Genomic DNA, 26,322 nt, shown 5'->3' with positions numbered 1-26,322 from the left:
ATTTAGTGTTTTTTTTTTTCAATTTAACAAACACTTTGATCATGAAATGTATCATAACTGCAAATGTAAACAATAAAAATGGAAGTATAACTCTTTATATATCATTTAATTAAAAATGATCTCAATTCAAATAGAAATCATGAAATGTTTTTGTCTTTCAATATTCTGATGACAGTAATTATTATTATTATTATTATTTTTTTTTTTTTTTTATAAAGGTGCATATTTTCTATTTGCACGCTCCTCAAAACGGTACCTGGTAGCATGACAGGCTAATATTTTGGTGTCAACCGGTGTAAAACTATTATTAAATGAACAACATTCATAATTCAGTGACTCAGGAACCAAATTCTCACAGAACTGTTATGAATGAAGTGATTCGGACTTAACTAAATCATGAATCGGTCCAAAAGAATGAATGAGCACGCGCTTAAACGGTCTGCATGTGTGTGTGTGTGTGTGTGTGTGAATGAACTCCAGCGCAAAACAACACCGAGCAGTTCCGCTGTGCTCCGCTGAGGGGCGGTGTTCCCGCAGAGTCCGGAGTCATGGCGCTTTGAGCAGAACTTCACTCGCCCGCCGAATATCACATACCACCAAAACCTGATGTAGGTACAAAGCTATAAAAGCGCGGCCACATATGTCCGCGCTCAGCCCCGCGCGTCCGGTCGGCCGAGCTGGACTCCGACAATGAAGGCAGAGAAGTCCACCTGTTCGCCTAAGTGCACCAGCCGCCCGATGGAGCCCGAACCTGTGACTGACTCCGAGGACTGAGAAAGTGCGGATAAAATGAAAATAAATGGCAGCAGCTTAACGAACACTTCTGCTTCGCTGGCCCCCTCTGAGCTCACCCTCGCGCGTCCTCCGTGGGTTTCTACAACTTTGGGGAGCGTCCTGATCTTCACCATCATTGTGGACATCCTGGGCAACCTGCTGGTGATTTTCTCAGTCTACAGGAACAAGAAGCTGAGAAACGCAGGTAGGTCACCCCTGCCCCCTGCGCGCGGCCACACCAGCCCACCACTGGCGGAGTGAACGCGCTTTTCAGCCGGGCGGTTGAGTTGCGTAGCGTGGCGCCACAGCTCGCTCTCACACGCACGCACGCACACACATCCCCACACACACGGCCGCGCGCGTGCACGCACCTCAGTCACACAGGCTCTGTAGATTAGGGGCAGAGAGGAGACTAGGTGATTAGCTAGTGTTATTTTATATTAATATTAAGAAAAAGAAACACATAATTCTCAGTTTTCCTCGCTGTTATGACCTCTCTGTGTTCAGTTAAGAGCACGCAGCAGTCTGGAGCGCTGGTACGGTAAATAACTGCCCTGTGAAGCAGAGCACAGGAACCTGAGGCGAGAGGTGGGATTTTAACGGAAGGGAAATTGAATCATTAACCATTTTAATCAAACTCAGCAAACTGTACCGAATAACTTTCATTTCTAGAAGTGCATAAAAAAGTAAGTCGAATTCAGAGAACTTTCTGCTTCTCTGTTCAGACGAGCGAAACTGGAAACACTTGTCTCTCACTAGGAGCAGATAGATAGATAGTTATCTAGGTTAGCATGATTAGCATGTCTTCAGATTTCCATCTCCGTCAGAGGACTGTTTGTGAGCAGAGGATGGAGGACAGGATGTGTGGGCAAGTTTCAGGGGGTAGGTGAACAAATGGCAAAGGAAAAACACCGACCACAGTCCTCTAAAGCACCACATAGTTGTTGTCTTTTTCCAGGGAACAGGGTTAGCTAGCTACGTTCTGACACCCTTCTGTTTGGCGCCCACAACTTTATCGGTTTGGTGCTGCCCACGTTTCCACGACGTTGAAATGTAGGCTAACTCCTCACAACGTTGTGTGACTACATTTGAAGAGGTTGTGACAACGTACTGGCAGGGTAACAATGTGGCAGGTAGAGTAACATGCACCAGAACGTTGTCACAACGTTGTCGCAACCTGACACTTCTCAGTGGAGGCTTTCCCCCCCCCCCCCCATACATTTTCAGTGAGGGTCGGGAGCACCCTCATTTAAGTGGTGTAGAAAAGTCTTTTGGCCAGATATTCAGATAGTTTCAAATGCCAGGGTTTGGAAAATCAAAGGACGCCGCTACAGGTTATTAGTGATGTGTGTTGATTATGCAGAAATCCAAAATGTCTTTATTTATATATTTATATATTTGAAGCAATAAGGTTGATAAAGCAGAGTTGCACTGTATTGAAAGTTCAGTGCGTTTTAGTTTTGGTACTGAAACATGGCAAAAAAATAATCAATACACTCAATAACTTGAACGTTTTATCATTTTTTTAATCTTACATTATATCTATACAGTGGCATGCAAAAGTTTTGGCACCCCTGGGGAAAAGAGTGTAAAAGATGATTTTACTTTGTTAAAAAAAAAAAAAAGAATCACGAGTTAAAGATTTACTTCTGATTGACTTAATATTTGAAGAAAGATTACAGTTTGTTTCCAGCTTTAACAGTTATAAAATAACAAAAAAAGGAAAACAGCCTGAAGCAAAACGTTGGGCCCCCTGCATGGTCGCCCTTTTTGGCAAGCATCACACCTCGTAAAAATTCTTGTCTGGGGGATTTCGCCCATTCTTCCTTCTCAAAGACTTGTAGTTCTGCGAGGTTTTTGGGCAGTCTTGCATGCACTGCTCCTTTGAGGTCAGTCCACAGATATGTCATTCACCTTGTACCTCTTTAGGTGGTCCATTGTACATTTTGAAGTGTGTTTAGGATCATTGTCCTGATGTAGAAGCCATCTTTAGCAGACGTACATGCTTTTTCTCCAGAGTGGTTTCAGAATTTGCTGGAATTAACTGGAAGCCACTGTTCCCCGTGCCTCTGGCTGCAACACAAGCCTAAAGCATGAGCGATCTACACCTGTGCTTAACAGTGGGTAAGGTGTTCTTTTCATGAATGTCTGCACCAAACTTCGAAGGGCCCCCCCCAAAAAAAAACCCCCACCAGAAATGTCACATTTGGAACATACATCAAACATATATTTGTAATGAACATTTCATAAACTGCACGGCAGTGAATCCAGTTAACCAGGGCTTATTATGCTCTCTTTGCAATGACAGTATCCACAATATTTTTTGAAAATCATAGTTACAAAATCTGATGTGATTTAGCACTATGATAATGAATACTGTGACATTTCTGTACTTTCAGTTCTTTACTTATGTATTAATAAAACTTTTAAATCTAATTTAAAAGACACGTTATTTACAACCGGAGTGGGCAATTCCAGTCCTGCAGGGTGTCGAATTCCTGCACAGTTCTTTTCCTGCTCAGACACACCTCTTTCAACTCACTCATTGAATGCCAGGTTCAGTAAGTCTGTTAGGTCAAGGAAATCTGGACGCCAGTTCAGTCCCCTGTTGCCCACCCCTGACTTTTGTTTTGATGTTAAAATGTAAATCCTTTTTCAGTCCACAACATTTAGATTTTCCTGACCCAGAATAAGGCTTCTTTAAGTCCAAGACCAGATCAATCAGTGTCCAGGAAACTGGGCCTTGGTGTTAAGACAGATTTGTTTGACAGATTTTTAAAAATAATTTGGAAATAGCACCATTTGCAATCGACCATTGTGATACTACACTTGGTATCGGTATTAAAATCAAGCGTCTAGTATTGTGACAACCCCGTTGTAAACATTTCTTGTTTGTGGCGTGTCCTGGTACCTTTGCCCTGTCATTGTGTCGTTCCAGAGATAGACATCCCACAGGGTCAAACCGGACCATGGGCAACTATTTTTAGAGGCTTCAGGTAATTGGCTCGATATCAAACAGAACCAAACTAGCCTGTTACTCTCCTACAAGTGGACGGAGCGCTTATCACCGGTGACACACACCGTCCCATATGCCACTCTCCTCTGCCAATAGAGAGAAGACCTTCTGTCTGTGCCGTGTTGTAAAACTTAGTAACAGGAGAGTAAAAGCTTGGAAAACAGGGATGAGACATTAGATTATACTTCCAAATGAAAGGAAGTTCACTGAACAAGTTGCCGTCGACTTCAGAGCGTCATGACGCGGTGTGAGGGAGGGAGAGAGGGATGGCGCGAGAGAGAAGGAATTGTTCTCTTTTAAGACTCACTCAAATGGAAGCTGATTGAAGATGAGCTTAATAGCTGCTTAATATTTGAATGTTTACCACACTGTTAAGTATTTATAGTCGTTTAAAAACAGAACGCTCGCTCGCTGCTGTGTTAGTCTGAGTGCACAAAGGAAGCCTGTGTGGAATAGGTTTTGTGGTGTGACCTCCCACCGAGTATGGTGCAACGCGTTCTTTGATTAGTGGGTCAGGTTAAGCCAGTAATTGTTCTATTACCCTCCTATGATGTGTGCTTCATTATGTTGCTCTCTAGTGAGTAGATGTCCCATGGCCTATCGTGGGGTCCACTGACCCAGAGGGAATATTTAATGAGCTGCCCATTTCGGATATTCACTGCACACATTGGGCGTAGGCTGTACAGTGAACTTATACACCCACCCGCAGACACATCCGTGCACTCTGATGCCAGAACATCCTTACAAGTCCCGAATCACGCATGCATACACAAATAATTCACTTTGCATTGTTCTTCTTGGCTGTGGAACGCCCCCCCACCCCCCACCCCCCCACATACACACACACACACACACACACACACAACGTGGTTAAACCTAGTCAACCTCCAGGACTCGATGTGCCGTGACATTACTGTCTGTTTGGATTATTCAGAGCGGGCACTCCCTGCTGGTCCACAGGACTCATTTCAACACACCCGGCCTTACCTCCAGCACCTCCTCCTGCCAATAACGCTCTAATTCAGCTACACATGATCCCGCCACTTCTATAGGAGCGCGTCACGTGTAGGCAGATCATGCAAAGTGTGTTTGCACGCACGCAAAGTCCGCTCGTTTTCGAAGGGCCGGCGGAGAGTTGCTTCTTTAATTTTTTATTTTTTTGAAGATCTCTTATAGAGTGCGGCCCTTTGTACTTCTCTCTCTATTCTCCCCACTCTGCTTTAGTGGCACTGACGTGGCTTAGGAGCCCGAGGCGGTCTTATTAAGTGAAGCTCACTGTTCATTCAAGGAGAACTCTCTGCAGCATATTATGCATAGAGGGCTGTGTGATAGAAGGAAAGCTTCTGGTGCTAGGCCTTATTTAGGTGGGATGGGGGACAGAATAGTCCTGTTTCACTTGAAACATTAAGACATTAAACAACACATGTGGACACTTCTTCAAATGAAGGCATTGAACTTAAAAATGTGCAAATGCACACACACACACACACAGCTTGTCTAGTTCACATAGAGAAGTATTGCCAATATGATAGGACTCTCCGGAGGAGATGAACATTAACCTGTTGACACCATGCCTAATGCCAGGCGTGGGCTAGAGGGGTTGTGGGGCAGTGAAACTGTGTTCTCTGGAATGATGGTGCTCCCTCCAGTACGTTTGGAATTAGTTGAGGGTTTGGGGATGAGGTGGAGTGGTGATCATCCCGATATCCTGAACTCACTAACGCTCTTGTCAGGTAATGCAATTAAACTCTCACAGCAATGCTCCGAAATCTAGTAGAAAGCCTTCCCTGGACAGTAGAGGCAGTTATTCCATCAAAAGCAGAATACACTCTACAGTAAGTAAAGTTTTAATCATATGATTGCTGTCAGACACAAAGCTTGTCTCTCCATTATTACAGTTTTTCACTTTTTGACGTAATGTGAATCTGACAGTTGTTCTTTACGTTGTGTAAAAAAATCATGATGTATGGACCAATAGAAATGGTTCAAAATAACCTGGAATAAATTTGACACTGACTTTCATTGAAAGTTCAGATTTTTTTTCTCTCTTCCTGTAGAGTTATTTATTTGGAGGTGCAAGGTTTTTGCGTGGAGGCAGCAGTTTGTTCTTAAGTCGGTGGTGTTATATTACAGGCAAATCAAGCCCACTATTTTGACATTTTCCCCTTTGTCAACTGGACTAAAACTAAAAGAGGAAAATGTAGGTGTTTTCACTTCACATTAGGGCAGGACAACAGACATACTTCCCTTTTCTCCTGGGAAACATACAGTCTGTTGCCTACAATGCCATCAGGAGAGGTACACATGATTGTGTTTATCTAGTAGGCCTGCAGAATCAGAAATAAAACCAAATTGTGATATTAGAAGGGAATTTCTAATCCAAAATGTCTACATAATTAAATGTTGATGCAAACAAAGTCATGCTGAGTGGTTTGATGTGAAATGTTGCCAGTCAGAGTTTGATGCCAGACATCTGAGGAGTTTGATGCCTCTTATACTCACAGAAAATGATTATAAATATAAAATGAATATAAATATGCTCAGTTTTTGCAACTCAGTTCAGTTAAACACAACTAATGTTGCTCTCTTATAAGTAAAGCAAGCAGTCGGTCAGTTTGGTCGGTCAAGGACTGATTATATCGACAACATACTTAGAAACGTTAATGATAATAAAATGTGCTTCTGTAATGTCAGTAGTATATTCTCACATTCAGCCTAAAGCCATTTAGCAGGATGGTTACTTGAGTGATGCCATAGTATTGCAAAAAAGCTCAAATATCATATTTCCTACCACTACAGAAAGGTACAAACAGGACGTTGTCCCCGGAAAAAGTCAGCAAAGAACATAATTTAGATCTAGCTGTATTTTACCGTTGTCAGCATTATTTATAAGGGCTGGAGACACGTGATGGTTTTAGATGGCAACACACAGAAGTCAGTTAGAGTGTTTTTAAACTTAAAAACTTATTCGGGTTTTAAACCTGAATACACAAGTCTGCACCTAGAATCGATTCTGGGCTCACAACACTCTCAGAGGAAAGCACAGGTTTTAGGGGAGCAGGCCAACATTACTTAAGAGTGATGAGGGGAAAGAGCACCACCTGGAGAGGGCATGTCCAATTGTGCTTTCATGAAAAGCGGCACAGCTCGGGATTCGTAGTAGGAGAATGTTTTTAGCCATGCAGGCGATAAGTTGAAGCAGTTACAGGAAAAAAATTACCAATCACGCAAGAATGGATAGCTTTCACTAGAAGCGAAGACCACTGATGTCAGGAGGACCAGAGATTGGTGCTCGCAGAGCGAGTGGACCTGGGTCCGGAAAAAAGCTCTAGTGTGAAAACTGTATTTCACTCCTGACCACTCTGAATGAACCTGTTAACACCAACCACTGAATTATGAATTATGAATTATTATTATTATTATTTTTAGAAACATTACACTGGGGCAATGCTTTTTATCTCTCCACTCTACTAAGAGACCTCCAGATTTCACTAGGGAGGAAAACAGCTGGTGACACTTCATTCAGTCTCTGAAATCTCCCATTTAATTGATTGGAAAATAAAGCTGCTTTTCTTAGCTCAACCCAGCACAGGTTGTCCCTTGGAGCTCACCTGGAACACATTGCAGTGTCTGGTTTTAGATTGCTTCACTCGCTCTCGGGGAGATACTGGGGTTCACAAGGGTTCGAATGATGCACCTGTCAAATGAGTGGACATGTTCAGAAATGCTGCCTTCACAAGGCCAGTCAAGATTCCTTTATTCTGGGTTTTATCCGGTTTGGACTGTGGCAGATGACTGAATATCAAATGTCACATCTCTCCGTCCGATAAGGTTTCAGAAAGGTCTCGTTCTGTACGCAGGGATATCACAAGCCGTGATGTTCATGAATAAACGTTATTGCTCTGTACTTGTCACTGTGGACCGCAAAGAAAGGCCTCACATGCGAAATATGACTACTGTTGCTTTGCTTCGCGTGACCAGGAGAAATCAACTCCGCCGGCGGGATTTTACCAAACCGTTTAGAGTAATTTTTCACACTCAGCATCAAAGCTGCTCAGTCCTGCTGTGTCAAAACCTTTCTCCTTAAAGGTATCAGATCATTTCAGTGCATTTCTTTGTGTTTTTTCATTATTTCACTTTTTCACTATAAACATTGCACAGTGTAGTATTAGGCAACACATGACAATTAGGTTGAAAACAGCCAAGTTTGATGTCAGAATAATAAATATTTAATTGAGTTCTGCTTTATTGTTATTATACTAATACAGGCTTGTACAGTACAATGAAACACTGCTAGGCTCCAGTGCAGAATAGGTAGAACATACAATAGTGCAAGGTCAATAGACAAAACACGAGACAGGGTGCATAGACAATAAATACAATAAATACAAAGATATGCAAATACAAATATGTGCAAATGTGTGCATGACGGCTGGGTGATTAGGGTCCAAACTAAGTTACAATACTAACAGTAAAATGGAGTAAATATGTAGAGGGGTGATGTGCTGTCTGTATAAAGGAAGAGTAAAACATGTTCAGAAGTTCAGGAGTGTATGCTGAGGTAGACCAGTCTGGCGTTGTAAACAGCATCTCGTACGCAATCCCTTATGAGCGTACAGTGCAGGAATAAGTATAGCAGCTAGTATGTCCACATACAGCCGCCCATTCACATTAACTTTACATTGAGTTTCAGTCTGCACTCTTAAAAAATGAAGGTGCTTATTTGAGCAGTGGCATAAAAGAACCACTTTTGTGCTCTGTAACCTATGAAGGACTTTTTTAAATGTCCAAAGAACCACCACTTTTTAAAGGTTCTTAATACATACACTCTATTACAGATATGGTTCTTCTATGGCGTCGCAACATTTGTGGCACCTTTATATTTGAAAGTGTGGACTGTGTTTTGAAAGAGGCACAATACAGGGCAGCCAATCCAAACAGAGCTCATTTATATACAGGATAGTAGTCTTAAAGGCACAGTAGCAAAGTCAGCCTGTTAAATTCAGAAAGCATGAAATTGGCACGGAAAATGAACTGAGACTTCTGAATTGTGTGTTTTTGGGAGGCCCACATTAAATGTTATAAGTGGACCACAGGGGAAATAAAGGTGCAATAAATATGTTGGATATGCCCCCCTGTAGCCCCCCTCTCAGCTGGGGCTACATCCTTTTTTGCTTGCGTGTGGCGCAGAATAATAAGATGTTGGTGGTGTCTTGTATATTTATTTTATTTCCAGATGTTTGTGGACACTCCTTTTAATGAGTGTGTTCAGCTACTTCAAGTGGAACACATTGCTGATGCAGAAAAGTACTGCCAATAGAACAGGACTCTCTGATAGGGGATCACCATGAAACTATAGGCACCATAGCCAAAAAAGCTCTGGCGATAGTTCGGGATGTGGCGGGGGGGATGTGGCAATATCCTGACTTCACTAAAGCTCTTAACCAGGTATGTCAGTCCTCACCCTCCCAGTCACAGGAGCGTTATATGTTGGGGGAGAATACTAATGTGTGGGTTGGGGGAGGAAAAGTGGGTAAAAAAAATGTAAGGCCTCTGGACAGCAGCGACAGCTACTTTAACAAAAGCAGGATAAACTGTTAATACCAATGATTTCAGGAGAAACAGTGAATGAGCTGGTGTCCCAATATTTTTCCCCTATTCATATCCACCTAGAGTGCTGTGCAAAAGTGTTATTTTGTGTCATTTTCAGGAAAGTAAAGTTTAGTTCCTGGCCTCTCTGTGAACTCTAGCCACTGTATGCATTTGTTCAGTTCCACCAGTAGATTGCTTGATGAACTTGTAATAATGAAATGTATAATTTATTTGTTTGCTTGCATTTGAGTTTCATGCCAAAACCCTGTATAGTTTAATATTTACACAGAAAAAAAAGTTATTTTGGGTTTTGCAACTAAACCCAGCTGTGTTCAAAAGCATCTCAGCACAAGATCATTTCCAAATGGCAAATTTTATTCAGTAACTACAGGGACTTCTGTACAAACCCTCCTAGGCTGTTTAGGGGGTTAAATGTGCCCTAAATTAGAAAACTATTTACCTTGGTGTAGTTAAATAATGTCTGCTACATAGAAGTGACTAGAAGTGACCCGGTCACCCAGACCGGGAATCGAACCCTGGTCTCCCACATGGTGTTGTTGTAACGCAATGGAAGGTGGTCATGTTATCTGTGGCACCACACCAACCACGTCATGGTTCGATTCCCGGTCTGGGTGACTATGCTGCGCTACACCAATAAGAGTCCTTGGACAAGACTCCTAACACTACATTGGCCCACCTCTGTAATACGAGTTACCTTGTAAGTCGCTCTGGATAAGAACGTCTGGTAAATACCGTAAATGTAAATGTAAGTGACATACCATGAACCTCAAATACTGTTGTGTCCTCCTTCAATAGCAAATCCAGCCTGACCAAAAAAATTATGTAAAATGAACCCATTCCAAAACCACAAACTGTTTCCTAACAGTGCAGACTCAATATTCACGCCACCAATATTTACATACGCCAGCCCATGTTCTAGCCGAGGCAATATTAGCCCAAACAGCTGAAACTTCAGTGGTTCTGCAGGCATTGTGTAGAACAACAACCAACAATGCATCAGTGAAGGAACAACACATATGTACTGAACTGTGTATATAAATGTGTCCTGAGAATATAGTTTGTTTGGATGTGCATCAGGAACACTGGTCAGCACGCATATCACCGCTTGTCTCTGTTAGATATCAGAAAACAAGAGTTCTGCAATAGATGATAGACTGTTGGAGGTGCTGCGTGACCTTGGGTTGCTACACGAACCAGGCCTCGTGACTGCAGCTCTGCCTGATGTCACTGACAGGGAAAGAGTATGTGAGAAGCAGTGCTCAAGGATGTAAAAATGTGGGAGCCAAGCAAGTATCGGTGCTAAGCTAAAAGCAAACCCTAGCCGTCCGTCACACAACATGAACACCGGCATTGCTTTGCCATTGTCTTTACGGAGACATGGCTAAACTGCTGATTTTTAGATGAAGCCATTCGGTTAGCCGGGTTAGCCGAGATAACCATTCCAACAGGATAGCAGCACTAAGCACCAGTAAGACTTGCAGTGTTGGTCTTTTTAATGACACCAACAACAAACCAACACCAAATCACTACAGGAAGAAGTTTATTTTGATATATTGATTCAGTTTGAGCCGTAAACCAGCCAATCAGAGGCAATTATTCATGAGCTTATCTCATTCCAGGGCCTGGGGTTTAAAATCAAGGTGTAAAATTTAAGCTGGGCATTTTTCGCCCCCACCAAAGTCACATACCTTCTATGTAGACATTGGAGAACAATTTAAGAACTAAACAAATGCATATTTATGTAACTTTTGAGATCTTAACACTAAACTATTTTAAGAAACTGGGCTCCCTTTTTTCTTCTAAAGTTGGTTGGGTATTTTTTGAACTTCATATCATTTACTCAGATTATCATTTCACAATACTGGGCATTGATATGAATATTTTTCCTCTAACCTGAATACATCTGAGGATATGTCAAGGACATTATAAACGCTTGAGCTGTCCCCCTGCAGAAATAGTGCCGTTTTCTATGTTGCACTCAGAACTCTGCTGCTTTAAAATACCTCAGCCATTCTAGTATCTCTATTAAGCTCATATGATGAAGCGATATCCCAGAGGTTGATGATACAAATGGAGCAAAAGAAAGGTTTGGCATGCCTTGTGTTAAGCAAAGCCCTGATCTGAATCTTTTACACTTTAAATGCAAAATTGCTATCATTCTTCCAACTATCTAGGTGTCCAGATTCTGAGTCATAAAAGTGTTAGTGAATAAATCGGATGTGTGCCCAAGAGAGAACTGAATGGATTCTAGGAAAGGAAGGAGCAGATAACAGTGTGTAAAAGTGTGCCCTGTGTTATGTAGAAGTGCTCCTGCACCCTCCTAACTGGAAACTGTCTTCTGATGAGATGAATAAGAGCGTTTCAGCAGCAAGTCAGTGTGTTTGTCTCGAGGATGACACAGTGGCGAATCAAGGACACAGTGAAATGAATAGAGTCGAAAGTAGAGCTTTACCCTGCATCCTGGTCATGTGGGCTTGATTTATAGAGTGAGGCCTCTCATTGACAGGCGTTATCTTTCGGGCCTAAAGTGTAGCCCGAGACCGAGCCGCTGACTGTTAAACCCGTGGAACATGTGACATGCGCGTAGCTGGCGTGACTGTAAATCCATATGGCTTGTCCTCAAGCGCATGCCGACTTTCTGCTGGGTTTAAATGGGCGTCTACTCTTACCGTCCCTGCATAGTTCACATGCCTCAGAAAGAGTTGTGTTTCAGCTGGCATTCATTTGCAAGCGATGGTATCAGTGCAGCACAGGGACAGCCTTAATTAAGAGTGTGAACTTGTGAAGGTCACCCTGGACGCTGCAATAAAGCCATGGCATACATTAAGGCGGGTGATAGGAAAAATATTAAAAAGTAGGAACAGCGAGATGCCACTTTTTACAATTTTCCAGGTTCTAAAAGCATAAGAAGTGGCATCTCATTGTTCCTACTTTTTACAATGTTCCAGGTTCTAAAGGGTAGAGAAGTGGCATCTCGCTGTCCCTTTTTTTTTCACAATTTTCCAGGTTCTAAAGGGTTAAGAAGTGGCATCTCGCTGTTCCTCCTTTTTACAATTTTCCAGGTTCTAAAGGCTTAAGAAGTGGCATCTCGCTGTTCCTCCTTTTTACAATGTTCCAGGTTCTAAAGGGTTAAAAAAAAATCTATGACAATCTATGCCTAAAAAGACTCCCAATCAGCCTCTTTGCTTTCCATGCATTTTACGCTTTAAAATACAGCAGGGTACAACTATGTAAGGCTGAAGAGGCCCAGCCTCCCCCACAGAATCCAGGCTTCCCCACAATTTTGATTGCAACTAATTAGTTACACTGGTTTTATCCTGAAATCCAACTGCTGACGGGAAGTTTGACCACTTCCAGCCACAACAGCATCATATCATAATCCACTTTTTATAAAATAAGCAGACAATAAAATAAACAGACAATGCTCTTGACAGATCACCACCCGTTTTCTGTCAGTAGAGATGCACAGCAATATTAGAGTCTTATCAATGTCAGCAGATCATTGTTTACATTTGATTTAGCTATATTTCCACCTGTTGTTTGCTGACCAGGAGAGCGGAGTGTGTTGGTGACACTGGAATTCTGTGAAATATCAGCATTCGCTTTACTGTATTTCTAAGCCGACAGACATACATGATTAGAGTTTGCTGTAATGCTCATCCAGATGGATGTAGTCCAGAGTCTACATTTAATGTGAATTTCCCCACTGCGGGACTAATAAAGGATTATCTTATCTTATCTTATCTTAATGAAGGTTTATGGATTGGCATCGGCCCTGGCAGAATGTACATGAAAATGATTGCATATTGGCATCAGTCCAGAATTTCCATATGGATGTACACTGGGGGGCTCGAGTACTCGGTTAACTGTTTGAGGTGCCATTATTTGAATATGGAAATCACTTTTTCATGTTTTACTCTCTTTGCTCATATTTGCGAATAAATACGTATGCTGTATTTTAACCACATTTTGTTAAGGACCTGACAGAGAAGGCAGAGATTGTTGAGGTTGTCAAAGTCAAAGGCAAGCAAAGCAGATGGATGGGCATATTATGAAAGTCATAACCACAGTGAGATACATGTGTCTCTGAGGCAGAATGCTGTTAAGCAATTAAGCAGGATAGTTGACTAGTTGACACTTGACTAGTTGACTCGTCTGTTGGTGTCTACAGCTGTGTACAATCCAGCACATCCAGCCAGCAAATTTCCATAGACAAAAGTCTTGAAAAAAGACTTGTGCCACTCTCAAATGGTGCCACCGTTGCCACCAATCAGTTGTTGAAATTTCTAGCCTGCTAGACCTGCCCCAGTCAACTGTAAGTGCAGTAATTGCAAACTGGAATCACCCGGGAGAACTAACAGCTTAGCCATGGGGTTGTGTATTATGTAAAGTTTTTTTGTTTGTTTGGTTTTTTTGCATCACACAGTGTGTTCTTTGGAGTGATGAATTACGTCTAGCAGTCTAATGGTCAATTCTACATAGTTGCTTTCTACTGGACTGCATAGTGGGTTTGATGGAGGCGGGATAACAATCTAGAGTTGTTTTTCAGGGTTTGGGCTCAGCCTCAATGTTTCAATGAAGGGTAATGTTAATGCTTAGGAATACACTGGCATTTTAGACAATTATATGCATACAACTTTGTGAAAACAGTTTGGGGAAAGGCCTTTCCTGTTCCAGGGATGACTGTGCCCCTGTGCATAAAGATGTTTGGCAAGTTTGGGTTGGAGGAGCTCCAGTGGTCTGTGCAGAGCCCTGACCGCAACCCCACCGAACGCCTTTGGGATGAATTGGAACGTCAATTGCAAGCCAGGCTTTTCTGACCCCACATCCGTGCCTGACCTCACAAATGCCTTTTTGACTGAATGGGCACAACTTCCCACAGACACAGAGCCTTTCCAGAGGAGCATAGTTATTCATTATTATTATAATTAAAGGGATGCCCATCAAGCTCGTATTGGTGTGATCAGGAGTGCTGCCAGGAATTTTGGGCCCCATGAAACAAAATTACACTAGGCCCCTACAACTTCTGCCAAGATACTCCCCTAAAATTTATCACAGGCCCTTAGAATCTTCCTAATCCAGGCCCTCAATGTGGTGTCCTTGGGTCATGTGATGTTCATGTGTTGACAAACTTTTGGCCATTCAGTGTAGTGGTCATCTGTGCTATAGTGAAGCTAGCTGGTCAACCAGCCTATAACCAGCAGCCCCCACAATATAGGGTTCTGACAGTAGTCTTTACTGTACTTTCATAATCTTTTTTTTCATACCTGTATAATGCAAGACACCTCTGCCACATGGCCTATAACAGTTGTCCCTATAACAGGGCATTCTGTTTACTTCGGAGTAAGCGAATTGCCTGTACACGCATATACATGTGTTAGTGTGCAGCGGCAGCCACAGGAGTATGGCAAACCATGAGTAATGACGAGAACTCGACACTGCACAGTATATTCATCACCTTCATATTAATTGAAACATCATATTCGATTTCCAGCTCCCCACCGAATAAACAAGGCCTGACACCCGAATCAGAACACGCTACAGCAGCCGCTAGCGGGGTACTGGGAGTCTCATAATGAGCCGAACATTCTGAATTCCTATTTATTTGTCCGAGTCAGCACTTCTGCATGCAGTGGGAGCAGAGCTTGTCAACGGGAAAATTGGTAAGTCATTAGATCCCAGTCCTTGCGGCCTTGCATGAAGAACTGAGATATTCCACCACATTCAGCCTGAATGCCATGTATAAATTCGAAAGGCTGAGGCACTGTCAGGAAAAAGGCCTCGCAAGCCAGTCAGATGGAAGGCGTGGAAAATGAAGACTACCAGTTCTTTTCATTCAGCCTGGCATGATCTCCCCTTCTTTTTAACAACCTGTTCCTTTTTACTCCTTGCAGCTTAATTTTTTTATATTATGTGTTGAGGGAGGGAGAGGGGGTACTCATTTTGTCGAAGACTGCATTATGTAACCGTTCTCTGCCAAGGATCAAACATGTCATTCCACAGTCCTCTAACCACTAGACCAGAAGTACTGCTAGAGTAGTGCTACTAGAGCAGGGTATAGCTCCTTGGACCCCTTTTTATGCTGGCCTACTACACTCACACAGAAACGATTACCTGACGTAAGCGGATCACATGACTGGAAAAAACATTCAGCTTGCCTTGAAAACACGGTTTAAGGTTCTCTGAGCGAATGCGGGTCTGGTGGGGAGATAGCATAGTGAGACTGTATCTTAGCACTCCTTTGGATTTGAAAGGATCCCATGATTTTGGGCTGGCACCTCTTACTGTGTGTGAAGTGGTGTAGAAAATTCTGAACCAGATATTTGCCCCACAGCATAAATGCCATTAGTTGCATGGACAAACTCACTCGGGAGATGTGATGCGCTTGCAAAGGCTCTTCTAACACAGTTCCATCACGTTCCTCCAGAATGGCACGGTGTTGGAATTAGTCCACTGGGGATTTTCTTGACATTCTATAAACAGAGGTTTTCTTGCAGAAATGGAAGGCTACTGCATATTTTTGGGGGGGTTTCACTGACTACATGCAGTTAACCATATCAAAACCATTTGGTATACCAGTTTCTATTACTGCACATAACAACTATGATGCTGGCTTTATTGTTGGATGCACTAAGATACTATATATATATATATATATATTTAAGCTCATAACATTTTTAGGATTTGACCCCCTTTTTAGATCAGTAATTTTTTATCAGTAATTCCGGAGAAGGATTGTTGATAGTTCAACTCCTTCAGAAGCTCCACCCCTACTTCATGAATGTACATTACCATCAGAGGAAAAAATTGTGAGAATTAGTACTGCTAAACTACACCGACAGACAGAGGAACCATGCATTTGTATCAGTTAAGATAACAAGTAACGTTACTAAGCATAGCATTTCTAATTAAGCATCAATCCAAAATCCCACTGTTCTTGGGGTCTTCATGGCCATAAAGCCCCTTGCCAACATTTTTAATTTATTGGTGACCATTAAATATTGTAATAGGACGACAAACAACACAAATGCAAGTTATGTAACTAATGTTAGTTGGGATTAGCTACCACATTGGCAAATGGGACAAAAAATACTGGTCTATTAAATCTGTAAGACCCCAAAAATAAGTTCATGTTCCCCACCTGTGTCATTCCTTTTCATGCCTTTTATCTCTGGAAGGCTCTTCACTCTCGCCTGATCGAAAAACTTCCTTCTCACTCTTTGTTCTCAAGATCTTCCCCTCAAAGTCGGCTCTTTCTCGGCTATCTCTTCTTCTTATTGACGATTTGGCACAATTTTAGCACATAGGACATGCCAAAAGTACAGTTTGTTACCTTGGCAATATGTTCAATAGCATATGATATGAATGAACCAAGACATATTTGGTACAGGGGTGTAAGAAAATATCGATATATCGAAGTATCACAATGTTATGTTATCGTTATGTTACGATTCTCAGGAACACAGTATTGACTTTTAATGAATGGTTTACATGCAAAGGTTAGTGGCAGACAGGGGTTAATTTTATGTAGTGTTTAAACCCGGACCACTAGAGAGCAGTGTAGCAGTGCTGTCTTCAGATCCGACTGTTCTAAATGCATAAAATATAAAACTTTATGTTTATGCATATTATGGAGTTATTATACTATGACAGTTTTCTTAAAATTTGATTGAAAAAAAAAGGCCTTGCTTACAGTATCGGAATATATTGAATCATAACCCCTGTGTTGTGATACATATTGTATCGCCACGTTTATAGACATATACTGCTGGACAGCACTTTCACTATAGCATTATTGTTTGCTGTTACTGTAATACAATGCACGACCCATAGATAGAGCATTTTTCTGAATAATTTTTCGATAATATGACAGCTGACATTTGTTATTGCTGGGTATTGATCATTTTAATAAAATCAGAATATAACTAGTAAAAGAATGTCACTAGAAAAGGACGTTGACCCATTGCCGGACTGTAAAACAAATTGACGTTTTTTACTTGAGGTCAAAAGGATCTGCATCTGCATTAGTGGTTTAACAATACAATACTGGGTTTAGGATTCGAAATTCTCCCATTATAATTCATTTGAGTAAAAAATCATTTGAAGGAAAATGATGACTGTACCCAGTTGTTGCATAATTTACTAATGAGACTGGAACTAGGAGGCAGGAGGAGTGCACCGCATGACATGAACATGCTGGAGTGGGTTGCTGATGGTTACATCGGACATAATTAACACAATGCCTATTCTTTTTTTTTTCTTTCTTTTTTTTTAACATCCAACAATCTAACAGTTAGTAATGGCCTCTGGTCATGTGCGAGTGAATGTGGCTCTTCAGTACTCCCGGGCAAGTGACCCCTCTGCTTCTATGATAATTACACTCTTCGCTCATGTTAAACATTCCACCAGCCGAATCCTTTTCACTTAATAAAGCCATCAACGTGGAACTATGTCAGTGGTATGATGCAGGAGGCTCCATGTTGTAAACTGTACTGTATATAAGGGTGCCTATGAATTCTTGTGTGAGAAAGCAGAAGCTTGCTACAGTTTCACTCTGTTTAGTTTATAATTCTAGGTTCTAGGATGTGGTTTGGTCTGTGAATGTTTTCATGACTTTCCAGTCACCTTCAGCCTTTATTTAAATACAGTCCTGTTTGAATGCAGGGATGATCAGAAGCGCAATGGAATTCTTGTAGAGCATTGATCAGAAGACCTTAAAAGATCCTAAAAAGATCTTAACAGGTTCTGTTTAGGTTGCATTTGTATAAAATCTGTTTTGAGAATTAAAACCATTTATTGATGCATTGGTGAAATTATTTGATTGTCATTCCTGAGCAATCCCCCATCTCTAAAATACTGTGCGCTAAAACCAGAAAACAATAGAATAGAAAAATGTTTTTTGCATTATATTAAGTCAAATTGGAGCTCATTGTGTAGAAGATTGGCATCTATTTTCAGTGGACCTGCATCACACACAGCGCTTCCTTAGCCATTATTAATAGTTGCTTGACACTCGTCCCAGAGGACCTACAAACTTGCCCAATGACATGAATGATGATTGGTTGGCGTCAAACATGTAGTGTTGCTTGTTACCCGATTAAGACATTGCACAAATTTATGGCTGGATGAGTGCATAATATAATATAAAGGTGCACGTATTCGTCACTGTACAGTGTGGACTGTACAGCGAAATGTGTCCTCCGCATTTAACCCATCTGGTAGTGAACACACACTCACACACACACGTGTTAGGGGCAGTGAGTACACACACACACCCAGAGCGGTGGGCAGCCAACTCCAGCGCCCAGGGAGCAGAGAGGGTAAAGGGCCTTGCTCAAGGGCCAAACAGTGGCAGCTTGCCGAGCCCGGGAATCGAACCCACAACGCTGTTATCGATATCCTGGCGCTCTAACCGCTGAGCCACCACTATATAGTATAGGAAGGGCCAGAGAATGGTCAGAAACACTAAAAAAGGCCATGTATGAATTTATTATTCTTTGTCTGTACTGTGTTGTATTGTCTGTCTGCACTTGTATTGTGTTGCACTTGTGTCTGAATGCACTGTGTCTATGTTGCACCATGGTCCTGGAGGAACGTTGTTTCGTTTCACTGTGTACTCTGTATATGGTTGAAATGACAATAAAAACCCACTTGACTTAACTTGACTTGACCTTGAAAGACAAAAAGTATCATGTGGTCTGAGCTTGGCATTCTGTAGACGTTGCAACGTTTCCTTGAACCTTTTGCTGTTATAGTTTTTGTTTTTGTTTGACGTTGAAACAAATGATAAAACAGACTTCAAATGTTTAGGTTTTTTATTATTAGAGGTATAAAGTTGTAGGGCTAAAGGAGAATATATCAAAGTATCATGACATTATGTTTTACCATATTGATTTTTAAAAATACAGTGTCAATTTTAATAATTAATATTTTATATGCAAACACTGGTGGCAGACAGTGGTTCATTCTGAGCTGTGTTTAAACCCAGATTGCTAGAAAGCAGATAGATCTTATACCCTGCCTAAAGGGCCAACTGTTTTAATTTGACACAAAATATAATGATTTAATGCAAATGTTGGTATGTTTTTATACTGACAATTTTCCTAAAATTTGATGTAAAAATTATGATGTATTGCCTTGCTTACATTATCACATTACATCACAATATATTGAACCATAACCCCTGCATTGTCATAGGTATCATATCACCAGTTTCTTGTCAATGCACAGCACTATTCAGCCTTTTCAATTGTAAGATCACGCCTGAGGAAGGGCCAGAGAATGGTCAGAAACACTGAAAAGGCCATGTATGAATTTCCTGACCGCAAAGCTGTTTTCAACCACTTGGGCCTAATAAAATAAACATTATTATAAGCCATATTTGAGTTTGTTTGTGCTGTTGTTAACAAAACACCAGTAATACTCTTACACAATGTCCACATCAGACCCCAAACTCCTGCCTTACATTTACTTTATGTAGTGCATCCAGGAAAGACCCCTACAGTATCTATTCATACGAAGGACAGGGCCCCTCCTCAGCATGGCAAGCTCAGCTCATTTATCAGCTGTACACTCAGAAAGTCACTTCTTCACTCATGACCTCTAAAGATGGAGATGATGTCCACCGAGAGCACCCAGAGTCACACTAGGGGGACCCTGCTGGGCGTTCCGGGCCGCTGCTCTAATGCGTGCCGCTCCCTGCTCTTCTCTCACATGGCTCCGGCTGAAAGGAGAACGCAGCATCCCCCAGAAGCCAGAAGATGTGCAGGGATGTCACTGCGAGAACGATTTCGAGCTACTGTTCTGGAAAGCTCTTCTGCTCTGATGATCGCCTGTAGCATCGAGCTAAATCCACTAAATCATGAATGCGTATACTTAGCGAACCCTGCAGCATTCCAGGAATCATGTCGCCCGGTCTGTCGCGGTGAGCCGGCTGACAGCGCTGTGACATGGAGGGAGAAAAAGGAAACTCGTGTTCAGATCAGAGCAGTGCTCCCTATCTGACAACAAGCCTTCGTCCAAGCCGGTGACAGCGCTTAAAAACACCACGTCTCCTAAAACGTCCTACAAAGCAGGCCGAAAAACACAGCGTTTCCCAACAAATCCACAGGGAGGAAGGTGCCTTGAACTAATGAGAAGGCTGCCATGACATTTCCAAACACTTTCAAACTTGTGCTCCCCCACAGTGCCTCATGCCAATAGGCCGTGGCTTGCAAAGACCAGTCACACGAGCTTAGCAGTAATGAGGGAGGACAGAAGGGAGAAAGAGTTCCAGGTCATCATCGTTCAGGTCATACTACATGCTTCTCACTCCTGCAAGTGTCAGATCTGAGGTGAAGGTCTGATCTGATCAGCTGTGGAGCCCTTAGGTTGCTTAATTAGAGAAAGGTCATTACCTTTGTATTTCCTTTGCTTCTGCAAACCAAAGTATACAGCTTTTTCTCGAATTTCTAAAACGTTCTAATAAAATATGCCCTCTTTTACTTATAACATATAAACCCAAGTGTAGCATAAACTAAAAGTTTATTGAAAGTTTATATAAAAAAAGTAACAGTGTAAATCAGCTAGGGAGCTTTTTTGCTTTTATAAAGTACCATTTCAGACCAGATTTATATAGAAAGAATCTTTTAATGTCAGTGTTTCTAAATCAGTGTAAAGGGACTTCACACTTACATCTATTCAACAAAAATGGGTCTTTAAGGAAGTAAAATTGCTCAAAGAACCCTAATCATCCTTTATGTTTAAGAGTGTACAGGGTAAATACAGTATGTGAACAAATCCCCTGCAGGAAACCTTTCCAATTTACTTTCTAAATTTGACATATTGGGGGAAAAACCCTTACTTGCACACTACTAAATAGTATTCAAGTTCAAGTTTCAAGTTTTAGGTTTATTTGTCATTTGCACAACATGTCAGGACATTTATGCATCGAAATGCTTATGGTGAGGCTCAGGTTGATGCTCTAAAGGAGGACAAAACTGTATACATACTAAACACATATAAAGTTATATAAAAATTATATTAAATAAATACAAAATACAAACAAAATATACACAATACAGAATATACAAATACAGGAGGGATCTGTGGAAATTGCTTGATATGTACATTTATGAGACAGGTATAGTCTGATATAGTCAGGTATATTCATGCTTTGGAATATTTTTTTTATTAGTTTTAATGTGAGTTTACAAATATATGCACAATATTGGGACACCTGCTCATTCACTGCTACTTTCAAAATCAAGGTGATTAAAAAGGAATTTATCTTGCTTTTGTTATAGCTGCCTCCACTGTCCAAGAGAAGACAATCTACTAGATTTTGGAGCATTGCTGTAAGGATTTGATTGCATTCAGAGACAGAGAGTGTTAGTGACCTCGTCCCACCTCATCACAAACCCCCCAACTCATCCCAAAAGTAAGCCAATCAGCCAACATTTGGTGTGGCTAATCAGCGTTTCATTAGGTTAAAGCAGGTATGCTGCCTCTGTACTGGTCATTCCTGTAATGGTTAAGGACATCAAGACAAAATATGGAGCCACACATTTGCAGTTCTATCTCACAAGAACACACACTTGCCCAGATAAATAGCTTTAAATAAGAAAACACACACTTGCCGAGGTGTAAATCAAGTGTAGCGAGGGCTGAAACCAGCAGAGAAAAAGTGTGCTGTGTTATGCAACAAAGCCATACCATGACTGTGTGTCTTTCTAGAGGTAAAGTCCTGCTGCTTTGAATGCTCTTGATAGGAGAGCTAAACATCATGTGACAATAGCAGGTGCAACTCAGATCCTTTTAATAGAGAAAGCAGCTGACAGACTTAGGGAAGATATGACTTAATTAGATGAGATAAAGGTCATGCTATTAAAATACAACTGGCATCATCCATAAAGAGGACAGGAGGTACAACAAGCGTAGAGCTTGTGTTGTGAAAAATGTCAAGCAAACAAGGTTTTTGGATTTGGAAGTTATTTGTTTGTTTATTGAATACTACAACATGTTGACTTCTTGGTGTAAGCTGATGAGAACGCTTTTCAATCATAGCTCATCATCATCATCTTCTTGTAGCAAAAAGATATCAGGTGCAAATAATCCGCCTCAAGGTTGGACGTGTTGTGCATTCTGAGATGCTTTTCTGCCCACCACGGTTATACACACAGGCAGCGGTTAGAGCTCTGATTGATGACATGGTTGTGGGTTCAATACTTGAGCTCGGCAAACTACCACTGTTGGGCCCTTGAGCAAGGCCCTTCACCCTCTCTGCTCCCTGGGCACTGCAGCAATGGCTGCCCACTGCTCCGGGCATGTGTGCTTACAGTCACTATGTGTGTTTGATCACTACTGTGTACTGTAGTGATCTGTAGTTACTGTAGTACTGTAAGTTACTGTAGCCTTTCTGTCAACTTGAACAGGTTTGTTCATTCTCCATTAACCTCTCTCATCTACAAGACGTTTCTGTCTGCAGAACTGCTGCTCACTACAACAGTGAGACTGTTGTGCTGAAAATCCCAGGAGATCAGAAGTTCTAGAAACACTCAAACTCAAAGTCTGGCACCACCGATCACAAATAATCTGCTGGCCTGTATCTGAATGATTTATGCAGATGTACACTACTGGCTTGCTCAATAATTGAATGAATGAATAGGTTTACAAAGGGTAATAGTACATTTGATGTAGATAAATATATAATACCTTATTTGAGATATTTATAAATAATATCTATTCATATCAAATGTGGTATTATATATATCGCTGCTGTCCAAGAAAAACATGTCTCCATTTTTGTCAGTTTTTAGGTTTAGTTTTCTCCATGACCCCATGTAGACCAATAGAAATGCTCTAAATCACTTGGCATTTACTCTTATTTTCTCATTGACATCCATTCAAAGTGAAGAACATTTTGTCCTTCTCCTGTAATGTCAACATTTTGGATGCTTTTCACCGTATAAATATGTAAAGATATAAATTAAATGAAATATGAATATGTAAAGTGTATCCCAAAATATAAAGTGTTCCTAAAATGTACCGTTCGGTCCCAACCCATGCGTTCCACATATGGAAATAAAGCTGCAAAAACTTTTTGAGATTATTGTTTTTTATTATTGTTTTATTATTTGAGCAAAGAACAATTCATTAACATATATCCAACCATTCAAATTGTATACTTGTATATATTTCTTTCTTGTCCATGGTTTGAACCCTGTAGCTGCTCTGTATACTGTGTAAATAATTTTGGATGAATGGACCAATAGAAATGCTCTAAAATATGTGGAATGAACTTTTATTTTCCATTAACTTTTATTTAGGGCTTTTCTGTAGGTCTGTTCATCCAATAGATTTACACAGTGTACAGAGCAGCTACAGTGTTCAAATGACGAAGAAAATTTCATTGGACAGCAGCAATACACACACACATATATACACAGTCACAATGTAAGGCAACCAACGAGAATAGAATTGAAATCATGTATATATATATATATATATATATATATATATATATATGTGTGTGTGTGTGTGTGTGTGTGTGTCAGTCTTAAAGGCACTGTTACAAAACATCCTATGCAATTTCAATGGATAAAGAGTGACTTACATGACTTTTACAATCATGTAAAAGTGGACATGTAGAAATGTATAATACAGGCCCATTAGTCAAGAGCACTGTACTGTTTACTGATGCTTTTTGTCTGTGATCATCCTGTACGTGCAATTGACTGTGCATGTATTTTTCTTTCTCAATATGTGAGAATAAATGTGGAATGCCAAAACAGCACTGAGATTGTCTTGTGTTTGTTTGTTTTGCAGGAAACATATTTGTGGTGAGCTTGGCAGTAGCTGACCTAGTGGTGGCTGTTTACCCCTACCCCCTGGTGCTGATGTCCATTTTCCACAATGGATGGAACTTGGGCTTTGTCCACTGCCAAATCAGCGGGTTCCTGATGGGACTGAGCGTCATCGGATCTATATTTAACATCACTGGCATCGCCATCAACCGCTATTGTTACATTTGTCACAGCCTGAAATATGACAAGCTCTACAGCGATAAGAACTCCCTGTGCTATGTGCTCCTTATCTGGATGCTGACCGTGGTGGCTATAGTGCCAAACTTCTTTGTGGGCTCGCTGCAGTACGACCCCAGGGTGTACTCGTGCACCTTTGCGCAGTCGGCCAGCTCGGCCTACACCATCGCCGTGGTCTTCTTCCACTTCATCCTGCCCATCTTGATTGTCACCTACTGCTACCTGAGAATCTGGATCCTGGTCATCCAGGTGCGGCGGCGCGTCAAGCCCGAGTTCCGTCCCAAGCTGACACCGCACGACGTCAGGAACTTCATCACCATGTTCGTGGTGTTCGTGCTCTTTGCCGTCTGCTGGGCGCCCCTCAACTTCATCGGCCTGGCCGTCGCTGTGGACCCCGTGCGGGTGGCGCCGCTCATCCCTGAGTGGTTTTTTGTATCCAGTTACTTCATGGCCTACTTCAACAGCTGCCTTAACGCCATTGTCTACGGACTGCTCAACCAGAACTTCAGGAGGGAGTACAAAAAAATCATCGTCTCGTTTTGCACTGCAAGGATGTTCTTCCCGGAGAGCTCTAACGAAGCCGTGGACAGGATGAAAAGCAAGCCATCCCCTTTAATGACGAACAATAACCAAGTAAAAGTAGACTCGGTATAAGCACTCGAAAAAAGACTCAGGACACTGTGAACCAGAGATATGCCAAATACTCGTCTCAGTAACTTCCAGATAAGAGTGAACTACAGTAAATGATGCTGTACAGTAATAAAACAGTATAGTATAGCAGTATATTCAAACATACAGGGTATGTCTTTTCTTTAACTGTTCCTTTTTTCAAAGACGCATTTGCAATGTTGTCTCAATGTTTACAACATTACACAACGGAGGGAAGATGTATTTATTTAATATGTGACATTTAGCGTTTTGTTATTGCTAAGAATGCTCCCAAATCATGTCCGTATTGCTCTCGGTGTGGCCAGTAAGGTGGACGAACAGCTCATCAACCACATACTCTTAATATGCATTCAACAAAGTGGTTTGATTGTATGCCTTTGGTTCGAAATTAGACTCACAGTCTTAAAAAGGTTCTCTGAAGCTCACACCAAAACATTTTCTAGGAAGATAAGCTGTTATTCCAGAGAAAGCCACTTCTTCAGCAACAAAGCCTCTGAGCTTGCCAATGAAACTTTGGTCAAACAACCGTTGTGCCAACACACACAGCAGTCAACAGGAAAATGTTGCTTTGTTGAATGCAAATATCCAGCGGCTCCAGCGGCAGACTGTTGGACCCATTACAAAGACATACTCTATTTTTGTTCGTTTTTAAAGGGTCACCTCTGAATTTGTATAACCTTATCATATGTGTCATGTTATAAATGAAATAAAATGGCAACATGCCTCAAGAAACATATTTGTAGGCTCATGCACCATGGCGGGAGTCTAGCACGCCATTCATACATGGAAATATGCATCATGAAATGCTGAACGTGTAAAGCCGAAGCAGGGCCCATGAATGCCGAAACTAAATCAGATAATCAGATAATGCTGGAACGTTCCCTCTGTATATCTGCGTTGACTGGGTTTTCTCTGCAACGCTGAACACCTTTGCTTTGTCAAGTCGGTGTTGGGAATTTGATAAAGTACATTATTGTTTACAATATATAAAGGCAACATGATTAAACAAAATTTGATTTGTCTGGCTTTTGAACTACCAGCAAGCCTTTTTAGTCCTATAGAAGTCTGCTGGAATAAATGAAACAATGGAATTTAATGTACAGAATGTCTTTGAACTGAAGAGGATATTGTCGCTGTAATGCAAAAAAAAACACATCTTCCAAATGGAATAGAATTTCCGGTCATTTCATATTAAATGGTTTATGGTCGTCTCCTATTCAAAATTAATGC

The 26,322-nt window shown here is 41.3% G+C and overlaps 1 protein-coding gene across 1 annotated transcript; it reads left to right on the top strand.

The window, feature by feature from the left end:
- The first annotated feature begins 672 nt into the window (after window positions 1-672).
- On the top strand, window positions 673-25,824 carry mtnr1ab (melatonin receptor 1A b). Its single transcript, XM_072663031.1, has 2 exons — window positions 673-979; window positions 24,209-25,824. The coding sequence occupies exons 1-2, from the start codon at window positions 790-792 to the stop codon at window positions 25,075-25,077; spliced, it is 1,059 nt and encodes a 352-aa protein (XP_072519132.1). The 5' UTR covers window positions 673-789; the 3' UTR covers window positions 25,078-25,824.
- Window positions 25,825-26,322: the final 498 nt, after the last annotated feature.

This window comes from Salminus brasiliensis, chromosome 19, assembly GCF_030463535.1.
Source record: "Salminus brasiliensis chromosome 19, fSalBra1.hap2, whole genome shotgun sequence".
NCBI lineage: Eukaryota > Metazoa > Chordata > Actinopteri > Characiformes > Bryconidae > Salminus > Salminus brasiliensis.
This window is presented reverse-complemented; position numbering and strand designations above follow the sequence as displayed.

Excerpts from the sequence above, each read along its gene's own strand:
- mtnr1ab (XM_072663031.1), top strand. The coding sequence starts at position 790 with ATGAAAATAAATGGCAGCAGCTTAACGAACACTTCTGCTTCGCTGGCC. Across the intron at positions 980-24,208 it reads CAAGAAGCTGAGAAACGCAG|GAAACATATTTGTGGTGAGC; the intron begins GTAGGTCACCCC and ends TTTGTTTTGCAG.